The sequence below is a fragment of the Oreochromis niloticus genome, linkage group LG18 (assembly GCF_001858045.2).
Source record: "Oreochromis niloticus isolate F11D_XX linkage group LG18, O_niloticus_UMD_NMBU, whole genome shotgun sequence".
NCBI lineage: Eukaryota > Metazoa > Chordata > Actinopteri > Cichliformes > Cichlidae > Oreochromis > Oreochromis niloticus.
The window spans coordinates 30,335,134-30,357,880 of NC_031982.2; the positions used below are offsets into that span (position 1 = coordinate 30,335,134).

Consider the following 22,747-nt stretch of genomic DNA (forward strand, 5'->3'; position numbering starts at 1 on the left):
CTTTATCCAGCCTGGCGGGTGTTCATCGGCCTTCCTGGTGATTTAATTGGCCAGCACCTTAGCGTCAGTGGCGGAGCGGGGGGGTGGCTTACTGGGCTTAAGCCCGGGTTGTTTTTTCAGAAGCCCGGGGTCTTTTGAAGTGTATTTTTTTCATAGTTAGATGCCTGGCTGACAACTGTATAAAACAAAAACTACACACAATATTCGAAGCACATAGTGCACATTGTGGGAATTTACGACTGTGCGTAAATCCCCCCTAATATTGGTATGATCCGAGCTCAGACACTAAGCCACTGAGCTAGGGGGCGGGGGGAGCTGCTGCCTGCGAGGTACCAAAGCAAATCATTCGTACTGTCAGTAGCGGTTTTAGATACGGGCGACACGGGCGGTTGCCCGGGGCGGCATCGTGATGGGGGGCGGCATCACGGGCATCGGCAAAAAAAGAAAAAAAAACGCTCGTACTCATGCTGCCCCAACGGCAGCCAGCGCATATTGGGAATGGCACAGGCATCGATCGGTTTTCTATCGCCCATTTGCTGGGAGTAAGAGCGCCCTCCGTTTGCGTGGTGCGCCTGCTGCTTGCGGCGAAGAGAGGAGAGGGCGGGGCGGCGGGGGATTCTCTGGCTGACTGGAGCGGCATCTAATAACCAACTAGCAAAATAAAACAAAATAACAAACACGAAAACACCAGACATCATGATACAGACTTATAATTTGCACCGATGTTTTTTCAAAATTCTATACACGAAAAGTGAGCGCGAGAGCCCTCGGTGCGCCTGCTCGCTGCTGAAGTCAAAGTAAACTTTATTGTCATCTCTGCTACATACAGTCCAGTATATAGAGAGACGAGACGACGAGGCTCCAGTTACAGCAGTGCAAGTGTGAAAAGATTTTGTTTATTATTCACCCTGATATGCTTTGCTTGTGATTGTGTAAACTCTGAATGACGATTCACCCTGATAAACATGAAGCCTTGCCTATGCTTATCATATGCCTGTGAAGACAAGTTCCTGTGTAAAGAGGAACGGAAAGTTCCACTTAAGCAGATGTTTAGTATAGTATGGACAGAACGTTTAGCAAGATATGCATTTGTCTGTTAAGCAATCTATATTCTTTAGCAAGATATGCATTTGTAATCTATATTCTGAGAACAGGCGGAGACTGCCTCCGTCCTGTTGAGTAACCTACATGCCTATATAACCTGCAATAAAGAAGAGTACTGGTGTGACTCTCATTAGAGACGTTCACCCCATGTACATGTGATTGTTTATATTGTCTCACTGTGTCTCTGTTTTACTTTGGCAGCCTTCTATTTGGGAGATTTCCTCCAACAGCAAGTAAACAAACAATAAATATAAGAAGAGTAAGAAAATAAATATACACTTTAGGACTCGGGGTAAAGGGATCAATGACAATTCAAAATTTACAGTTTGATGATTTAAAGTCTCACACACAACCAGTCGAAAGGGGAGGAGCCCCGGCTGCTTCCAAATCGAGCACATTTCATTCCTAATGTTGTAAATCCAAGTCTGTTATGTATTCATGATTTGAATCCTGGGTTGTGTGAAATCTCAGAAATGCACCCTAGACAAAGTGAATCTGTGAACTAAGGTGTAGGTCTGTTAGGATATGTTGTGGTGATCCTTGGGTTGAGGGATGGGTGTTCATACTGGAGTGCAAAATTAAAACCAATGGAAGATGGACAAGAAAAGTTCAAAGCCATCAGGTGCTCAGTTTAGAAAAAATAGAAAAGAAGAGGAGGAGAAACGAGCAAAAGATACAGGTAAGCAGATGTGTCATTGGATAATGGCAGGTCATCCTGAAACAGTCAGAATCAGAATACTTTATTAATTCCTAAGGAAATTACGTGTGTTACAGTTGCTCCAAGAAGAAATGGTAAAAATAGTAACACTAACAGATTAAACTCCAAACAATACATTATGTTACAGATTTTAATATTAATTAGTCATTGTCAGTTGTTGATTTGTCCTGTTCTCATTGTATGAAGAATTATGATGTCTGTTTGGTAGCCGTTTGCATACTATGCATACTCTCTGTCTTCATATGTGTGTGTGGACAACAGTTTTATGTTAATGTACGATCCTTAATATGTTTTGTGTGTGTGTGTGTGTGTGTGTGTGTGTGTGGTGGAGGGGGGGCGCCAGAGGGAGTGTTCGCCCAGGGCGCCAAACAGGCTAGGACCGCCACTGCGTACTGTACAAATAATGTAAATATAAAGATTGATGTCAAACTGATCACTTGACCCATATTACGTTACTTGCTCTTCAAGTGAATCAACAAATGGCGAAATGAAAAGCCGAACAACAACAACGCTGTTTCTTTAGAGAGTCTTAGCTTACATGTGTTTTTATTTCATATTTCCAGTTGTTACCCTCCACGGCTAAATAAATCGGTTTCAGTAATGTACTGATATACAAGAATGGACATAAGGAGCTTCTTTCAAAGAAAAAACTCTGGTAGATGTTATTTTATATATTATGCTTTGTATGTTGTTCAGTATATTTCTATGCAAAACAAGAGGAATTTCAATACACAGCAGTATATTCACAGTTTAAAGTAGATATTTACATACACTTTATGGAAAACACAAGAAAAATTTTTTACTGTTAAACAATTTAGAGTAAACTTGTTTTGTTTTGGATAAATATATCTTTTGAATTAGTTAAATGTCAGAATAAAGAGAGAGAGAGAGCTGTCTATTTTTATCACTTTCATCAAATTTAGGAGTACATCTGGTGTTTTGTGCTTAGTTATTAGTTTGTTTTTTTTGTTTGTTTAGGTTTTGTTTTGTTTATTTGTTTTTTGTTTGTTTTTGTTTTTTATTTATTTATTTATTTTTGGTTCTGAATTGTACACTTTATTATGTTATGTAATTATGTACTATTTGTGAAAACAGAAAAACTAATAAAAACATTTAAAAAAAATTATTTAGGAGTACATATACACTAAGTTTATTGTTAATTAATAAGAAAACTCCAGACGATTCCATTCTGAGCTTAAGAAGCTTCTGATAGGTTAGTAGAGTCCATGTGAGTAAATTGGTGGCACACCTGTGGATGCATATAAGGCAAAACACAGAGCCTGTTTCTTTGACACGGGAAAATCAAGAGATGTCAACCAAAACACCAGGAAAAGAACTGTGGAGCTCCATACGTGTGGCTCAAGTTTAAATACAATTTGGTGCCATTTGCAATTAAGAAATACAGATAGTTTCTCTCTTTACTCTTAAAGTTAACAAATATGGTTTTTATATTTATCAATCTAAAAAAAATAAACATTTAGTCTGATTTGATGTTACAATTAAAAACGTGTTTTTATCTGAAGAGTATGCAAATATCTGGTTTCAACTTTATATTTGATGATGTTGGTGTTTGGCTTGATTGTCAGCACAAAGAGGGAGAGAGAGAAACAGAGAGAGAGATGGAGAGGAGAATGAGGACAGAACATAGAGGGAACAAGAGCCAGGTGAGACAGACATGTTAGTCAAATGGTTGTTTACCAAAAGTATCACCGTATCATAGGTACTCATGTATCTCGTACCTAGTGTCAAATTCTATATTTATTAAGTTATGCAGGCTTGTTTGCACAACAAGGCTAAATAATTATATAAACTTTTCTGAATCTAAATAGTGGACTTTGGTAGAATTAAAAAAAAAGTGTAGTGCAGGTCTATGATGATTTTTAGTGCTACTATCATCTAGTTTTGATTCTGGTTCTGTCTTGGTTAAGTCCTAAGTAGTCCTGATTTTGAACTGTTGTAGTCCTGTTTTAATTCCGGATCAGTTCTGGGTCTGGTTGAATTGGCGTTTAGTCCCTGTGTCTTGATACAGCCCCGACTTTGTTCTGCCTTGCTGCTTAATTAAAAAACTAGTTTAAGGTGTCCTGCATATGTGATATGTATTTTTCCCTATATGAAGTCATTCTTTTTTCAACAAAACTCAAAACAGAGCCTATTAATCTTTCAGTCATTTCAACACAACACACTGTGAACATGTGGAGGAGCAGATGGCGGCGATGAGCATCGCCGGGGAAAAGAAAGGAGACGACATGGTCAGCCGGATTTTTACTGCAAAGAAAGAGAAGAACAATAGACCAAAAGGAAAAATGAAAGATGATAACAAAATGAACAGACAGTGTTACAGGTGTGGTTATACTGACCACATGGGCAAAGATCCCAAATGCCCAGCACGAGGACAAACATGTCACAAGTGTAATGGTAAGGACCGCTTTTCAAAAATGTGTTGTACAAAAAGACAAAAGAAACAAAATGTGAATGCTGTTGAACAAGATGATTATGCATTTACTGTAAATGATGATAATGTACCTGAGAAACTTACTTTTTCTGTTGGGGGAATAGAGTTGAAAATGCTAGTTGACTCTGGAGCTACACGTAATGTGATGGGAGAAAACATATGGGAAAAGCTAAAAGCTGAAAAGATAAAATGTCACCCAAAGAGCAGAGGAATTTATATGCATATTCCTCAGCACAGGCACTCACGGTTAAAGGTGCATTCAGATGTGAAATCAAGATTGGTGACAGGACTGAAGAGGCTGAATTTACTGTGATTAGAGGTAATGGTGAACCACTCCTGGGAAAGAAGACTGCTATAAAATTAGGAGTGTTGAAAATAGGTGAAAATGTGGCAGCTGTCACAGATTTAAAGCACACTCTTAAAGAAAAGTATTCAAAAGTGTTCAAAGGAGTAGGAAAGCTAAACACCAAAAAGATCAGCCTGTACGTTGATCCAAATGTGAAACCAGTAGCACAGCCGCTGAGGCGCATACCTTATCATGTGAGGGATGCAGTGGAGAAAAAGATCAATGAACTAATCGACATGGACATTATAGAACGTGTAGAAGGACCTACACCTTGGGTAAATCCTGTAGTGGTATTCCCAAAGAAATGTGACAAACATATCAGAATGTGCTTAGACATGAGAAAAGCAAATGAGGCAATAATCAGGGAAAGATACCCCATACCCACTGTGGATGAAATCTTGCAAGGACTAAACAGCTCTGCAATCTTCACCAAACTAGATCTCAAGTGGGGATACCATCAGCTAGAGCTTACCCCGGAGTCAAGAGAGAGTGAGCAATATCAGCATGAGATCGCCAATGCACTAGCTGGCATTGAAGGAGTTGAGAACATGTCAGATGATGTAATCATACACGCACCAGACCGGGAAACCCATGATAAGCGCCTGCATGCTGTGATGAAGAGACTCTCTGACTGTGACCTGACACTAAATTCAGAGAAGTGTCAGTTCAACGTGGACAGACTCGTGTTCATGGGAATACTGCTGACGCAGAAAGGCATTGGCCCAACTGAAGAAAGAGTGAGAGCTGTGGTGGAAGCCTGAGAACCGAAGAATGCTACTGAGGTGAGAAGCTTTCGTGGATTGGTAGGCTTCAGTAGCAGGTTCATACCACAGTTTGCTACACTCTCTGAATCGTTTAGACGTTTAATTCGAAAAGAGACTATGTTTACATTCGGGCCAGAACAAAAGCAAGCATTTGAAAGACTAAAGACTGAGTTAGCCAGAGCAGGTACCCTAGCCTATGTTGACAAAGAAGCCCCAACCAGAGTAATAGCAGATGCAAGCCCTGTAGGCTTAGGCGCAGTGCTAATACAAATACAGAACGGAGAAGAGGTACCAGTGTGCTACGTAAGTTGGAGTTTGACAAACTGTGAGCGAAGATATTCTCAAACAGAAAGAGAAGCCCTAGCACTGGTATGGGCATGTGAGAGACTACATCCATATGTGTATGGCAGGAAGTTTGATCTCATCACAGACCACAAGCCATTAGAGGTCATATACAGACAAAGATCTAAACCTTGTGCACGCATAGAAAGATGGGTTCTCAGACTGCAACCATATGACTTTAGAGTAGTGCACATTGCGGGAAAACAAAACATTGCGGATTCACTGTCAAGACTGCTGTCTGACACCATCAAAAGAGGTACACAAGCATGAATCTGAAGAATATGTGAGATTTTTTGCAGTTAATGCCACTCCAAAAGCACTCACAACAAGAGAGGTTGAAGAAGCCTCTGCTACAGGCTACCTCGGCTACCAGTTACCATCAAATCTGATAACGGCCCACAGTTCAAATCTGAGTTGTTCAGAGAATATTGTGAAACTAATGGAATCGTCTTGATGCATTCTCAATCATCCAGGAAAGTAAATCTCCAAAAGTTGAATCTGTTCATCTGGACGTAGCGTTTTGTGGGAGAAACGTTTCGTCACTCATCCAAGTGACTTCTTCAGTCTCAGCTGACTGCAGGTTTCCCCAAACCTTATAAACAGTACATTTGCATAATGACTGAAACCAGCCCACTGAAGGAACAATGGGCTGTGAGGTCAGTTCCTTAATCATAATTATGCAAATTCCCATGACCATTGATCAACAATCACTGACCAAAACCCACTGATCAAAGAACACTGATCAATGGCCATGAGTACCATTCACAGAGAGTTGGGGAATGGCTGCAATCACAGCATTGTAAGATGGCGAAAGATGTACCCTTAGGCCCCCTCCTCGATTCAGAGATGGTCTTTCCCTTTTCACGTAAATGGCCTCCTTGACTCCGCGCTCAAACCAGCGTTCTTCCCTGTCCAGGATGTGTACATCCTCATCGTTGAAAGAGTGTCCACTGGCCTAATGGAATGAACTAATGGAATCAAACATATAAGAACTACACCAAAGTGGGCTCAAGCAAATGGAGAAGTGGAACGTCAAAATGCATCATTGATGAAAAGAATCAGGATTGCACAAGCCAAAGGACTTGACTGGAAGTGAGAGCTAAGAAAATATGTGACAGTTTATCACAGCATTGAACATCCAACCACAGGTTAAAGTCCCGCAGAACTCCTGTTCAACCGCAAAATGAGAGGAAAGTTACCGAACATCAGTGAGTCAAAAACAACGGAGTTGGACGTGCGTGACAGAGACGCTGAACAGAAAGGAAAATCAAAGATTTCTGCTGATGAACGAAGAGGAGCTGAGTATTCAAAAGTTGACACGGGAGACACAGTGTTGGTTCAACAAGACAAAGTGGACAAGTTTACAACACCATTCAATGCAACGCCACACAAAGTTGTAAGTAGAACTGGAACCAAGTCATTGTTGAATCACCAACAGGAGCTCGCAATCACCGGAACACGACACATGTAAAGAAATACGAGACAAATGAGACCAGAGAAGGACACTACGACCAAGACACAATACCTGAAAGGGAGGAAGGTGAAGCACACACAAAGATTGAGACCTTCACTCAGACACCACAAGAGGGCTCCCAGGGGCCAGAGAGACCAAGTAGATCACAGAGGGCTAAAAAGATACCTGAGAGGTTTCGTGATTTTGTGATGAAATGAACTATAATATGTTAAGGTGAAGAGGTAACATGAAATGGGCAAGTTTCAAGATCATATGTGTATGTGTACATGTATATATTGGGGGGGGAAAAGGTACACGTGTGGTGAGGCAGTTAGAAAATATAATTGTTAGAAAGTAAGACAAGAAAGAATGTTCAGTGTTGGAGAGGGGAAAAAAAGACATCAAAGTTATTAAGACTAAAGTTTGAATCTAAGGAAAAGGGGGATGTCATGTACTGATATATGGCTATGTCTTTAAGTGATGACTTTTGAACCAGATGTGTTGTCCGGAAGGAGGCCCTGTTAAGTGGCTAGTTGTCAGATGGACAGTGAGGACTCCAGAGGTATAAACATCTATTTTTTCCTGGAGCACAAAGAGTTTGTCAGAGTCAGAAGCCACAGACTACAGACGAGCTCTTTTCTCCTGCAGTCCTATCAGCACATCTCCAGTTTAAAGCTTATACATGATGATGGAAAGCATTTACTTAAATTCGCCTGCTCTGTCTAATTCAGTTCATTCAATAAAAACAAAAACAGCAGAATAGCTCAAATGATTATGAGATGAATCAGTTACTTGACAACCAGAAAATTAATCTGCCTCAATTTTAATAACTGAGTTAATTGTTTGAATAGTTTTTCTCTATTTCTGCTTCCTCAAATCTCAATCTTGCAGCTTTTCTTTAGTGCTTTGCTTCATTGTGCATGTTGGAGTGTGTACTGCACTGAAGGCTGGATGAAACAGATCAGTTCCTTAGACCAGCTGGTGAAGTGATTATTGAGAAAATAAAAGAACAGATTAACTAAATAAGACTTTCTTATAAGGCGACATCCTTTTTGACCTGCAGGGGCCTAAAATTATCTGCAAGGTATTTTTGTACATTGGCTGGAGGAATAAAGTATTTGTAATTAATTTCTATTTATGTCAAGCATGTTTTTCTATTAATACAATATAACTTCACTTCATTTATGTCTTAATTTTTGCAAAAAATCTTTTAAAATTTATTAAATTTTACCTGCACATGTTATATAGCAATATAATTTTTTCTGATAAAGGCGATGATTATTCCTCATTTATTATATTTAGATCCCTTATAACAAAGGTTTCAAACATAAAGCTTGGGGGCCAGAATCAGCCTACAGAAACTGGAAAATGTGAAATGCATAGAATTTTAACATTTATCACTAATAATAATAATGATAATAACAATAATAACAATTTTAGGTTTTCTTGACATTATAAAGAATCCCCCTTAGTTGCTATTCATACTACACCAAAGTCATTAGGTGACGGTTAAACAATTAAAGTTCCTGTTTTTTTTAACTAAATTTGTAGTTTATTTCTTTTTCTTTTTTTGTATATCATGGATTCATTGAAAAATAGGACATTATTTTTTAAGTTAATGAAAGACTTTATATTTTATAATTACAGGACAGTCTGGGGAATCAACTAAAATAACTTTTCTGTAATTTTACACATTAATCGTGCAGCTTCACATGTCCGGCCCACTTATGATCCAAGTTACCTGTAAGTGGCCCACAGTGTAAAATGAGTTTGTCTTATAGATTCTGTGACATGATTAGTAATACTCAGTAACATCCATCAACCTCGGGTTTCACTGGGCAAAAGGCAGAGTTCACCCTGCACAGGGTTAACACACAGTGACAGAATAGAATAGAAACAATAGAAAATATTTGACACAGAGCACTATGGTTACTGGTTTTGTCTCACCTTCCTTGACTGAAAATAGGAGGCCTGGTGCTCCTGTCTGGCTCTGCAGGGATGACATGAAACACTGAACAGACTGCACCCCGGCAGCTTTGGAAACTCCTGTTTTGGATGGTTTGACACATGAACCAGAAGCTTCTGCATGCATGGACACTGGAGGCACCAGCCTGAGGTTTGATAACACAAGACCATCATTCTGCCCTAGAAACAGGAAGATAATCTGAAGTTACCTTCAGGTGCTTTTAAGAGACTCTTCAAGTGGAATCTGAAAACTGAACTTTACAGAATACCTTTCAATGTAAAAGTTTAATGTCTGACTGTCATGCTCCTGGGAATTTGACCCAGGTTTTTGAGTTTGTTGGACGTTTTATTCATACTTCAGAATTATGAAATAGTTATGTTCAGGTTTTGAGAGCCTCTGAGTTTTGTTGCTTATGTTTCTAGGTTTTGGTTCTTGTTTGTGTTCACGTTTGTCCCCTTTTCATATCTAGTCTGTTTTTGTCTCATCTTTGTGTTGTCTTTAGTCTCTCCTGTTGTCGTCTTTCTGATATCATCTGTGTTTTGTCCTTTTGTCTCCAGGTCTGTTTATTCCCCAGTCCCAGTATCAAGCTCACATGTCTGAGTCTCAGTGTGCGTCACTTCCTGCTTTATTTTATTAGTTTTCTGTCTCCTGTGAGTTTGTCCAGTTTTGCTTCGTCTGTCTCATCAGTCAGATTTAGTTTACCTGTGTTCCCTGGTGTTTTCCATCTCCCTGATCGCCTCAGGTGTGTAAGCCCTTACTTTCCTTCTGTCCTTGACCGTTTCTCAATTCTCAAGTACGCAAGTACGTACTCGCGTTCTCGGTGAGTACGTACCCGCCGAGAACGCAAGCACGGACTTGCGATATGTACAATTGGAACACCTGCTTACGTGATGATGTAACAGGTCCGGAGTTTTTACTGCCGTCCCCTCTTAATTTAACTGTGAGTAACATGTTATGAAGCTTAACTTTAATCACAGCCAAACCAGTTTACTCAAACACTGAAATAAACCAAACATTAACATTTAGAAGTGATCTAAGTGACTTATATATCATTTTTAACCTCAGTAGTGAAACCTCTATTAATAAAAATAGTGTACATGTACATACGTGTACATACCTTAATAAAAACAAGCAGGTGAGATGTTAGAACGCTTTTATTTCTATTCTAGTGGACACTCAATACTATAGACAGCTGCTGGAGTTTCTTTAACCTGAGTAGTGAGAAGTCCGCGAGCGGGGGGCCGGGGGTTGAAAACGTTGTGCCGGGAGTCCGCTGTTGAGTTTTGGACGAAATGCATTCTGGGATATTTAGCTGTACCAAGTCCACACCGATGCATGCTCGATAAAACGGGCGGAGCGAGAACACATCCGGGACTTTTTCGCGTTCTCGGCTTGATGCGTACTTCGAATTGGAACAGTACTTGGTCTCCGACTGATGACGTATCACGAGTACACGAGAACGCAAGTACGCACAAGTACGCATATTGAGAAACGCCCCTTGTCATGACGTGTAAAGACTTTTGTGAAACCTGTTTGCTATGGGGGATGTTTCTCAGGTGGTGAAATTGGATGAATATTTGGCTTTGCCCTCAGAAACAGTTTTATTGCCCAAAAAATGTTTAACTTACCAAAGAAATTCTCTTGAGTTTTCTATTTAAATATATAAAATAGGGGAATTTGCAAAATAACAGAAAAATGTTCAAGTTCAATGTAAGAACAAAAATGTCAAAGTGAAAAAAATGCAGTACTCTGTCCTTGCAGTGAGTTTCCATCTTTAGCAAACTGTTATTAATCTGTATTTAAGTTCATTTTGTCTGAGGATCTCCTCACCATGAAATAATCATTCGATCAGCAGCTGTGTCTCAGGTCGTTATTACTTACAAACTAATATCGCCATCTGGTGGTTATACAGTTTAGGACAAAAGTTAATGCTTGTCCCCATTTGAAGACAGCTTCCAAAAGACGACTGCAGTCGTTTAGCTTCTAGTTTAATCGGCTTTGCTGTGTAATCTTTGCTGCCAACAGTGTAGTGAAACATTTAAGCTGCACATGAAAGTTAATGGGTATTTATGATGATCTTTACCACAAAGATTTTAAATGAAAGGATAAACAAAGGGCATGAAAACTGATTCTTATGTCTACTGTGTGTCTTCAGTGTGAAAGTTGAATTAGTTTAAAAAAGATTTAGAGTTATATTTGAGTGTCTGCATTTAAAGCACATATTAATGTATCGTTTCGAAATCCATGTTGGTACACAGGAAAAATTACTAAAGAATGTAGAATTAGAAAACTATCTGTATTTGTTTTTTTAATAGTTTTACATATATTTTACTATTTAAAAATAATAATCAAGAAATCCAGCTTGCTGCCTGTCTTGTACAGTAATTTCATTTGAACATAGGTTTGATTTAGTGGAGTCAGTTGTTCCCATGCATCATTCTGTAAGTGTGAGAACGAACTAAGATTAGAAAATGTCAAAATATAAAGTGTCATTTATTTTTATTCATCACAGCATCCTAAACTTTACTGAACTTTTTAAAATACAAAATGAACTTACTGAGTGTTGACTGTCACATTTCAAACATCCAAGTAAAGATAAACTATTAAAGTTTAACTGGGTCAGACTTGTTAATGCATGCTGTAATCAAACATACCACACCCTGCATCATGTGAACGGCTCTTGGTCACTCTGTAAGAATATTTCTTTAGTGCCTCCCTTCACAGATGTGTCTGTATCAGGATGGGTCTAAACAACATGGTGTAAATGCAGTTGCTGGTGAGCCTCATTTCCTGTAGGAGGCGAACAAGAGCAGAGATCTGTTTCCCTTCAGAGCACACAGGTTGTTTCTGTTCAGAGGAAGTGAAACTGTCTGACAGTCACTGAGAGACGGTGAAACGGCACAGCACATGAATCAAATGGACCAAACAAAATTCTGCTGTTCAGTCTGTTTGGATCTACTGAAGGATCCGGTGACTATTCCCTGTGGACACAGCTACTGCATGGACTGTATTAAAAGCTTCTGGGATGAAGAGGATAAGAAGAAAATCTACAGCTGCCCTCAGTGCAGACAGACTTTCACACCGAGGCCTGTCCTGGTGAAAAACATTATAGTAGCAGATCTACTGGAGGAGCTGAAGAAGACTGGACTCCAAGCTGCTCCTGCTGATCACTGCTATGCTGGACCTGAAGATGTGGCCTGTGATTTCTGCACTGGAAGAAAAATGAAAGCCTTCAAGTCCTGTTTATTCTGTCTGGCATCTTACTGTGAGAAACACCTTCAGCCTCATTTTATATCCTCTGCATTTGAAACACACAAGCTGGTGGAGCCCTCCAAGAAGCTCCAGGAGAACATCTGCTCTCGTCATGATGAGGTGATGAAGATGTTCTGCCGTACTGATCAGCAGAGTATCTGTTATCTCTGCCCTGTGGATGAACATAAAGGCCACGACACAGTCTCAGCTGCAGCAGAAAGGACTCAGAGGCAGAGAGAGCTGGAGGTGAGTCGACAAAACATCCAGCAGAGAATCCAGGACAGAGAGAAAGATGTGAAGCTGCTTCAACAGGAGGTGGAGGCCATCAATCAGTCTGCTGATCAAACAGTGGAGCACAGTGAGAAGATCTTCACTGAGCTGATCCATCTCATCCAGAAAAGAAGCTCTGATGTGAAGCAGCAGATCAGATCCCAGCAGGAAACTGAAGTGAGTCGAGTCAAAGAGCTTGAGGAGAAGCTGGAGCAGGAGATCACTGAGCTGAAGAGGAAAGATGCTGAGCTGAAGCAGCTCTCACACACAGAGGATCACATCCAGTTTCTACACAACTACCCCTCACTGTCAGCACTCAGTGAGTCTACAGACTCATCCAGCATCAATATCCGTCCTCTGAGCTACTTTGAGGATGTGACAGCAGCTGTGTCAGAGGTCAGAGATAAACTACAGGACATTCTGAGAGAGGAATGGACAAACATCTCACTGACAGTCACTGAAGTGGAGCCAGAGCCAAAGACCAGAGTTGAATTCTTAAAATATTCATGTGAAATCACACTGGATCCAAACACAGCAAACAAACAGCTGTTATTATCAGAGGGGAACAGGAAAGTGACATTAATGAATCAACAACAGTCTTATTCTGATCATCCAGACAGATTCAGTGTATATGAACAGGTCCTGAGTAGAGAGAGTCTGACTGGACGTTGTTACTGGGAGGTGGAGTGGAGAGGGAGAGTTTATGTAGCAGTCGCATACAAGAATATCAGCAGAGCAGGGAGTGGGTATGAATGTTTTTTTGGACATAATGACAAATCTTGGTCATTAGATTGTAACAACAACAGTTATACATTTCGGCACAACAACATTAAAACTCGTGTCTCAGGTCCTCGTTCCTCCAGAGTAGGAGTGTACCTGGATCACAGAGCAGGTATTTTGTCCTTCTACAGCGTCTCTGAAACCATGACTCTCCTCCACAGAGTCCAGACCACATTCACTCAGCCGCTCTATGCTGGACTGTCGCCTTATACTTATGGAGACACTGCTGAGTTGATTAAAGTGAAATAGACTGAAGTCTTTCATATTGTGGGTTTAAATCTGTATTTGAGTTTCATTTTATTTTCTCTCCATCATTTCTGCACAGAGATCAGCTGTCAGTCAAACATTATGGGTGGTACCTCCACATCTTCTAGTTGTTCTCTTGATGTTTCTGAGTTTTTAAAGGAGATCTTTCCTGTGACTGTTTATGGAGGCTATCACTGCTCATCATCATTTTGATTTACTAAAATATTTCTCCACGTGAAAATGTAAACTTCTCTATCCTCTAAATGTTTCTGGAATATTTGTATTGAAAAATGTCGACATTTCTCTTTATGAGTATGGCAGACCATGTGTGTGTGTTTGTGTTTGTTTTTGTCAAAATCATCAAACAAATGAGGAAAAACTGTGATTTTAATGAATGAATTCATATATTGTGTTGATGTTTTATTGTGTGAATAAACTGGAAGGTTTGACTATAAATCAAACTTTGAACAAAGTCTTTTCTTCTGTCTTCATTCCAGGATCTCACTCAAATCTGATGCAGAAAATATGAAACTAATCTGAGAGAATAACTGAAGCAGTTTTCCTCCTGAAGCATCACAAAGTTCAGAGTTCATGTTTAGAGCAGAAGATTCAGCAGTCGCTCTGTGACCTTTCAACTTTCTTCACTAAAACAGCTTCATTACAGAGAAACAAGTCACATTTTCTTGATGTTCTTAAGTCCTTTCAGATGTTTGTAATGGTCCTTGAATGCAGCATCAGTGTTACAGGTTGTGACTCCTGTGAACAAACTGACACAGTGTGATATTACACATATTTAAATCTGTCTTTACTGATGATGTTGAAGCTGCTGAAGGCTCAGTGAAGTTTTGTCTTCCTGCAGGTTAACAAGTGAAATCTGAAAGTGATGCACAACACAAGAGGGCGCCTTCATCCTGCTAACAGGGATGTAGAGGAGGTTAAAGCACCTCAGCTCAGTTTGTCCACATGTTTTACATTCTGCCATGTTTTTAGGCTGAACGAAGCCTTTATCATAAAGTTCACTGTGTCATAGATCATTTTGTGTTATAAAATGATAAGAACTTTTAAAAAATCTTTACATAGAAATCTGTCCTTCATTGAGTTATATAATTTTAGAAACACTTTGCATAATAATGTATTAAAATGACTTTTTCTGTATTAAACTGTTTCTCTGTTTAGTTACAGGCCATTCCTTCATTAGAAACACATAAAACATGCACATTTAGTTTAGCTGATAATTTACACGACAACCTCAGTTTTGTGTACAAATATGACAAACATGACGTTTGCAGATTTCTTGAACCAGCTGAAGAAGACTGGACTCCAAACTGCTCCTGCTGTAAAACTGATATCACTGCTCTGCTGGACCATAAGTGCTGTACTGTTTTCAATACAGGCTTTTTACAGATGAGATATTTAACAGTCATTAGAATTGGAATTTAGATTTGAACAACATTTGTATTTTGATGTACTAATATTTGTTATTATAATATTAATATACACCAGGTTCAGTTACCTTTACATAAAAAATGATGATAGAATTTTCCTTTAAGGAGCAACTTTTTACTTTTTTACTTTAAGTACATTTCAATAAGGAGAGATCATCAGAAAGAATGAACATGATTTATTGATGAACAGAATATACAAAGGTGTTTGGTGGTCTGTCTCTCTGCAGAGATCCAGCTGTGAAACGGATTAGAGCAGGACCCCCCAGAGCCTAGATGCTGGTGATGGAGATGAAGGTGACTTGAATGAAGCTTGAGTGATGAGAGGTGGAAATGGGCAGGAGGTGCTTTGCACAAAGGCGTCTATGAGGGAGAATGACAGATGCACAGTGAGGTTTAAAGTACACAGCATGAATGATGATTGGCCTGGAGAAGGCCGGGAGAATGTGATTGGACCAGACCAGTGATGACACAAACAGCTTGACAGTGGAAGTGATAAAGCTTAGATTCAGCCGGCAGCACCTGGGAGCGGACAGATGTGAGACCATAGATCTTCCTTATTGAACTTACACAGAAGCTTTATTTCAGAGCCTGAACTTTTTTACTCTTAGTTGAGTAACACGAGTATCTGTACTTCTACTTAAATACAGAATGTCTGCACTTTTGCCACCTCTGCTTTTTGGCAGCTCCAGGAATGAGAACAGAAAAACATACACTGACACAAAGTGTAGTGGATTTATGAACTTTACATTTAACATATCTCACAAAGAAGCTCAACACAACAGTCAGCTGTTACTGTCGGGTATGGAGGATTGAAGACAGCAGGTGAGGTTGTAGCAGAAGAGAAGATTCACACTGATGGGCTTCATCCATCAGTGTGAATCTTCTGTTGCCTCTACTGTTGTTAACAGAAAGTGCAAATCAAAATTACTATTCTGTTAAATATGGGAAATGTTACCAACTCTGTAGAGAATAATGGTGAGATGCAGTTGCACATCGTCATCATGAGAACTGATTCCTGAACCGCTCGTCCTGCATCATCTTCAATTATCAAGCTCTGTCAGCATGATCTCCATGATTCCTGGGATGTATTCCTCATAGACCACCCTCAGGTGTTTCTGCAGTGTGTTTAGCTTCTGACTCAATATACACCACAGACCTGAATCAGACCCTTTAGGTTACACACAACAGAGCAGGTCAGTCAGGAATCTTTCTAATTACTTTTTAAATGTCAGCACTGCCTCAGAGAAGCTTTTAAAACCTGAAGAATGCTGCTGAAACTAGAGGGTTTATATATCAATAAGATTAAGATTAATAAAGATTATGGCTCCTTACAGCCATCACATCAAAAGACTTATTTTTGGAGACAATGCCAACCATACCTTAAATTATCTTTAATGATTCTTAATGATAACACACTTACCTAAAACAAAGGTAATGTAAAGCATATCATCAAAGAGTAACTGCCACAGGAAAACATGACTGTCACTGAAGACATGCATCTGTCTGCTGCTTCTACCATGGCACCATATTCAGCAGAGAAGACCACTTTGGTTTAGTCTCTCTAATTATGCGAGCTGGGACCACATCCTCACTTTAGGTTTGACAGCATTTCTAGTAGATAATGGCAGATGGCTTCAGCATGAACTGAGGCAGCGGTTTGGGGAAGGCCTCACATTATTAAACAACCCACAAACATAAAGGGCTTTATGTGCTGCTGTCAAACTTTGTCATATAAACAAGTACAGAGAACTGTGCTGAAATCTGGAGTGACAAAGCAAAGCGGGTACAATTACAAATACAGATATCAGTGTCACAGTAAAAAGCTTCATTTGAACATGAATTTAGTTGTGATGACAAGCTGAGACAAAAAGGTAATCACTTATTCCACTTCCTCACCCAAAGTGGAACCTGCTCCCATCTGGTTCCCCCTCTCCACCTGCTCTAAAACAGAATAAATGTAAAGCACCCGAATCAGCACGTGAAGCCTAGAGTTGACATAATTATGCTCACAGAAAAATGTGTTTACCTCACAGATGTCTGTGCAGGTTCTCAGTCATCCAGCTCATGGTAGTCTAAGGAGCTGCTTAGGTTTACCTCACATGTGAGATCATGTGCCTTGGAGTGCATTATGGACAGGAAAGTTTCAGGTCCATGAGGTGAGCATATTCTGGATGTGCAGAGATCACCTTATGCAAGTAGAGCACAAACTTGCATGTGACTGCTTCCTGATGTTACCTCATCCATAAACTTCCTGTCAGAAATGACTGAAGGTCCTGTGGGAAGTTTTCATCAATAAGTACAGTTTATGTACAGCAGTGGAACAGAAGCTGTTGTGGTCTTCTTGTCCTTGTCTTATATAGTATATAGTATATACCCAATGTATATACTATATACTATATATATATATTTATAATGTTTTTCCTCTACCCCCCCCCCCCTGTTTTTGCACATGTCGAGGAGCGTGTCAGGATACATTTCACTGTGTGTTATACTTGTATAACTATGCATGTGACAAATAAAGAACCTTGAACCTTGAACCTCATGTGCCAAACTACCATTTTATCTCTCTCCACCTTTTGCTCTTTATTTCTTTCCTGTGTGTGTGTGATCTGTTTCTTCTTTTTTTCATTTTTCTTCAGTTTTTTCCTGTTTTTTTCTCACTGATGCTTCTTTGTGAATAACTCAAAAACAACTGAAGTAATGCACGTTCATTATAACCAAAACTCCAGACTGACAGCAAAACATGATGTTAGAAAATGGAAAATCCACAGCAGTGGAAAGTTCAGGAAGGTTTCTTCATGCTTCACAGGCTGCTCAGCAGAGGATGATTTAAAGATGTGTGTGAAATGGAGTGTTACGATTGGTCAGAAAATGTGATGAATGTTAACTTTTTATAAAGAAAGACAACACATTTAGTCTTTTCATTTAAATATATAAATATTAAGTTGATTAAAAATCAAAGCTAACACTATGCCAGCTTCTAGCTTTGCTTGACAGGTGTAGAAAAAACCTGATGACAGACACGAACCCAGAAAACTTAAAAGTCAACCAAACATCCAAACTTTGAGCCCAAAACAGCTGTAAACCTGTGTGGTTATTATAGTAAACACTGCAGTCTTTTCTCTGTATGTGTTACTTTATAAATAGATTTATTGTGAGCAACACGAATGTTAACAGATGGAGATCTTTGCTGAAGCACACTGATCACTACATTCACAGATTGCTGTCTTTAACAGTCTCATCATTTTTCTTTCCTTCGTTCTGTGAGAATTTCTCCAAAATAATGTGTTGATCACAGTTATTGACTGTCTGATATAATAAGTAGCTTTGTTTTAATTGTGCAGGGCTCGTCTGTGTCACTGTTTCACAGCATTATCAAGATGTGGCGATCACCAAATTGACCAGCAGGTGTCGCTGTGGAGATGGTGTCAGATTGTTTTGAAGCCTCGCTGAAGGAATTAAGATTACAAAATATTGTGATATTAAGTACAAAGTTTATTCATTATAACTCCATATATTTTGCTGAAGTGTTTGAAATTCCTGGGTGTTGACTGCCAAATATCACAGGCTACGTCCACACGTACATGGGTATTTTTGAAAACACAGATTTTTCTATGCGTTTGGGCCTTTCGTGCACACTAAACTGCATTTTGGGTCACTGAAAAAGGAGATTTTTAAAAAGTCCTGCCAGAGTGGAGATTTTCAAAAACTCAGTTTTAGTGTTTAGGTGTGGACGAGAAAAACTGAGAAAACGCAACGTTAAATGTGTGCGCCTTTTTTTGACATCACGCTGTGCGCCACGTTATTGTTTCGGGAAGATGAATTTGTACAATGGCGGACTTGGAAAAAAGTTACTGATAATTTTACTCTGAAGTTTTAACAGGCTTACATATACACACAGTTACTGTCCCTCCATTTCGAAAGACAGTTGTCACACTGAACTTTGGACGTGGCTTCTAAATTCTACACAGACGCTCTCACAACCTAAAACCTAAACCACCGCTTGGTGGGACAACTTTGAAAGCGAGACGGTTCTTCCAGAGGGATGGCGAGAGAAAATGTTTGCATGTCGAGCACTTCACTTTTGGCTCTCTGTCAGCCACTTCATCCACACATCGAAGGCCAAACAACTGTTAAGGTTCAAAAATATATTGAGGAGGAATTCAAAATAACCACCACTGATCCGGCCGGTGCAATTAGACGGCATTTTAATGAACACATGTGGAGTTCTAACACTGTGCAGATTCAGTGTCGAACTACCTTACAATAGTCAGACAAAGGTTTTATAGGGTTGGGGGTGATACTGCTCCCCCCCCTCTCAGACACAATACAGCATACGTCAATCCAAAACCACAAATGTTCTGTCAACAACTTTTAACATAGTTTTTAAAAAGAACATCGTCTTCGGCTCGGTGCTTCCCCTCAGCTCGTCTTCGCTGTCGCTTATCTCTGGGACATCTGGTCCACGTTCTGCACAAACTGTCACTCATGCAGGCACAATTTTGCAGTCGCAAGCAAAACATGATTAAACTCTTACCTACTCAAAGGAGTCTATCTAATATGTGTGCATGTATATGTCAGCTTCTGCTGCCCTCTGTTTCACCCTTCACTTCATCAGCTACACCTTGTAACCTTTCCACTAGACAGAAGGCCAGCACAACTGAAACTGTGTGTGTATGTCTCGTCTGTCTGTGCGTGCAGAGTTTGCATGTGCTCTCTGAACCTTAGTTGACCTCAACTTAGGCAACCAGGCTAAGGCCATCCTGTGTGTAATGATCTTGACTTACATGTAAAATATATAAAACAAATGTTTCAATCTAATACAACTACTTAAAGCTTAACCAAAGATATTAATGCATAATAAAACACCCTGCTCTTAACTTGCACTTAGACTCTGCTTTCAGTTTCACTTTTGCAAAGCCTGCAACTTCAAAAGCCTATAACTTCCTGTCTCATTTTGGAGTTACTCTACGTGGGGCCTTTTCTTTCACCATGCAGTCTGCATACAAACATTTAAGATTATAAATTCAACTCAACAGCTTAAAGTGGTTATAACTGCTCCTGTAATAAAGACTGATATGATACCAATATATTTGAACATCTGAATGCAACATCACTCTTAATAATGAAATGATAATGATGATTATAAAAATAGCAGCAAATAATAGCAGTAAAACATTTTACCACTCTGGACACAACCGAAATGAGTTTGCCTGTTAGTGTTGTAAAAGAAGGTGAATGCACACTTTATTATTTAGCTGATGAGGGGAGGTTACGAAAGACTGCAAACGCTTTCGGTCTATCAAGGCAAGTTTCAACTTACAAGTACGAATTTTGACCCGATTTTTCTTCTTTTCGGCTGATTGGTCCTGGGTCAACCCTAAGTCAGTGAAAATTAATTTCTTGGGGTAAAAATAGATGAAAAACTTAACTGGAGAGCTCACATAAGATGTATTCATTCCAAAGTATCAAGAAACATTGCAGTCCTAAACAAAGCAAAGCAGGTATTAGACTGGACGTCACTTCATATTCTCTACTGTTCACTGGTTTCACCTTACTCAAGCTACTGTGCAGAGGTCTGGGGTAATAACTATACAAGTACATTACATTCACTTTTTACTCTTCAAAAAAAGCAGAATAATCCACAATGCAGGTTGTAGGAATCATACAAACTCACTATTCTTGCAGTCTGAAATATTAAAATTTGCTTTTCTTATGACTGGTGGGTGAGCTCCATTAACTCCTATCAGCAGAGAGAGAGGGCACACTGAGCTGTAAAATCGTTCAAATATCCCGATAAAAACCGCCTCTGCTTTCAGTGAGAAAATAAAACAGGCGGGAATTTCAGCTCTGACTCGATCTTTTTTCTACTTTCAACAGAAAATGTTATTTTCAGTATTAAGTGACGTCATCCTCACTATAATCTGTTACTCACTGTGTCACCGTGAAGAATATATTTATACTGTAAAAAAAGAAAAGCTAGAAAAACACTTTCATTAATTACACGTGATCTGTTTCTTCTTTTCACGACAGAGTTTTTTCCTGTTTTTTTCTCACTGATGCTTCTTTGTGAATGACTCAAAAACAACTGAAGTAATGCAGGTTCACTATAACCAAAACTCCAGACTGACAGCAAAACATGATGTTAGAAAATGGAAAATCCACAGCAGTGGAAAGTTCAGGAAGGTTTCTTCATGCTTCACAGGCTGCTCAGCAGAGGATGATTTAAAGATGTGTGTGAGATGGAGTGCTACGATTGGTCAGAAAATGTGATGAATGTTAACTTTTTATAAAGAAGGACAACACATTTAGTCTTTTCATTTAAATATATAAATATTAAGTTGATTAAAAATCAAAGCTAACACTATGCCAGCTTCTAGCTTTGCTTGACAGGTGTAGAAAAAAACCTGATGACAGACACGAACCCAGAAAACTTAAAAGTCAACCAAACATCCAAACTTTGAGCCCAAAACAGCTGTAAACCTGTGTGGTTATTATAGTAAACACTGCAGTCTTTTCTCTGTATGTGTTACTTTATAAATATGTAGCCTGGGAAATGGTTAGCCACACAGGACACAATTGCTGGGGTTCTTAATGTGCAGTTTTATTGTCAATGACAATAAAATAAACAAAAAAAAAATGTCCTTTGACCTTTACTTTTGTCAAACGGCGGCCATATGGACTTGTACTGAACATCGACAGCACGAGAGGTAACGTGGCGAAGTAACAGAATAACCGATTGAACAAAAATGCGCCAATACAATACCAGGAATAAAGGAAATGAAATGAAATACAAAACACAAAAATATGGCAGTGGCCTCTGTCTGTGCAGAACAAAATACAAAGAGCTAAGTCACACAAGGCTCCTTTAGAAAATGTGGAAGTGTTACATACATTTTTATAACCACTTACATTCCACAGAAATCTCAGCTCACTTGGAATACTGGAGCACACAGACGATCTCGCAACTTCTTCCTTGCATGGAGAAAATGGCCGCTCCACGCTGCACATACAGGTCCTTTGCATCATACATTCCCGAAATACATCATCTTGTTAAAATACAGACGTTTTACCACTGCACTACAATTATACCAATATGTTTCAATGAGTTACGTGCATATTTAACAATTCCTTACCAACAATTTAACTCCTTCACAACACTCCCGTTACACATCCACAACAAAACAGTAAACAGGAAGTCCCAAGATGCATTTCTTGTTAAGTCTTTTTTTTTTTGGAAAACTGCAGTTAACCCTTAAGCACTGCCACCCCCCAGTGACCACAATATGCAACTACACCAACCTATAAAATTAACAGCTTCAAGTACACACAACATGCAGATAACAAAAGAAATAGCACAAGCAATAACATTAAATTACTCAATAACATTCTGGTCTTACCATACATGGAAACAAAGAAACAACATTTTAAGACCCCTTTTTGAACCTTAAATGGAAAATATTATTATTAATTTACCACTCGGCTACAAATAGATTTACTGTGAGCAACACGAATGTTAACAGATGGAGATCTTTGCTGAAGCACACTGATCACTACATTCACAGATTGCTGTCTTTAACAGTCTCATCATTTTTCTTTCCTTTGTTCT

The 22,747-nt window shown here is 39.2% G+C and overlaps 1 protein-coding gene and 1 long non-coding RNA gene across 2 annotated transcripts; one reads left to right on the plus strand and one right to left on the minus strand.

The window, feature by feature from the left end:
• Positions 1–11,965: 11,965 nt before the first annotated feature.
• LOC109195527 (tripartite motif-containing protein 16) lies at positions 11,966–14,167 on the plus strand. The gene has a single exon (XM_025900689.1). The coding sequence runs from the start codon at positions 12,053–12,055 to the stop codon at positions 13,694–13,696; it is 1,644 nt and encodes a 547-aa protein (XP_025756474.1). The 5' UTR covers positions 11,966–12,052; the 3' UTR covers positions 13,697–14,167.
• Positions 14,168–15,299: 1,132 nt separating this feature from the next.
• On the minus strand, positions 15,300–16,618 carry LOC109195541 (uncharacterized). Its single transcript, XR_002057130.2, has 2 exons — positions 16,559–16,618; positions 15,300–16,306 (listed from the first exon to the last, which is right to left on the minus strand). It is a non-coding gene; the product is annotated as an uncharacterized LOC109195541 (long non-coding RNA).
• Between the last annotated feature and the right edge of the window lie 6,129 nt (positions 16,619–22,747).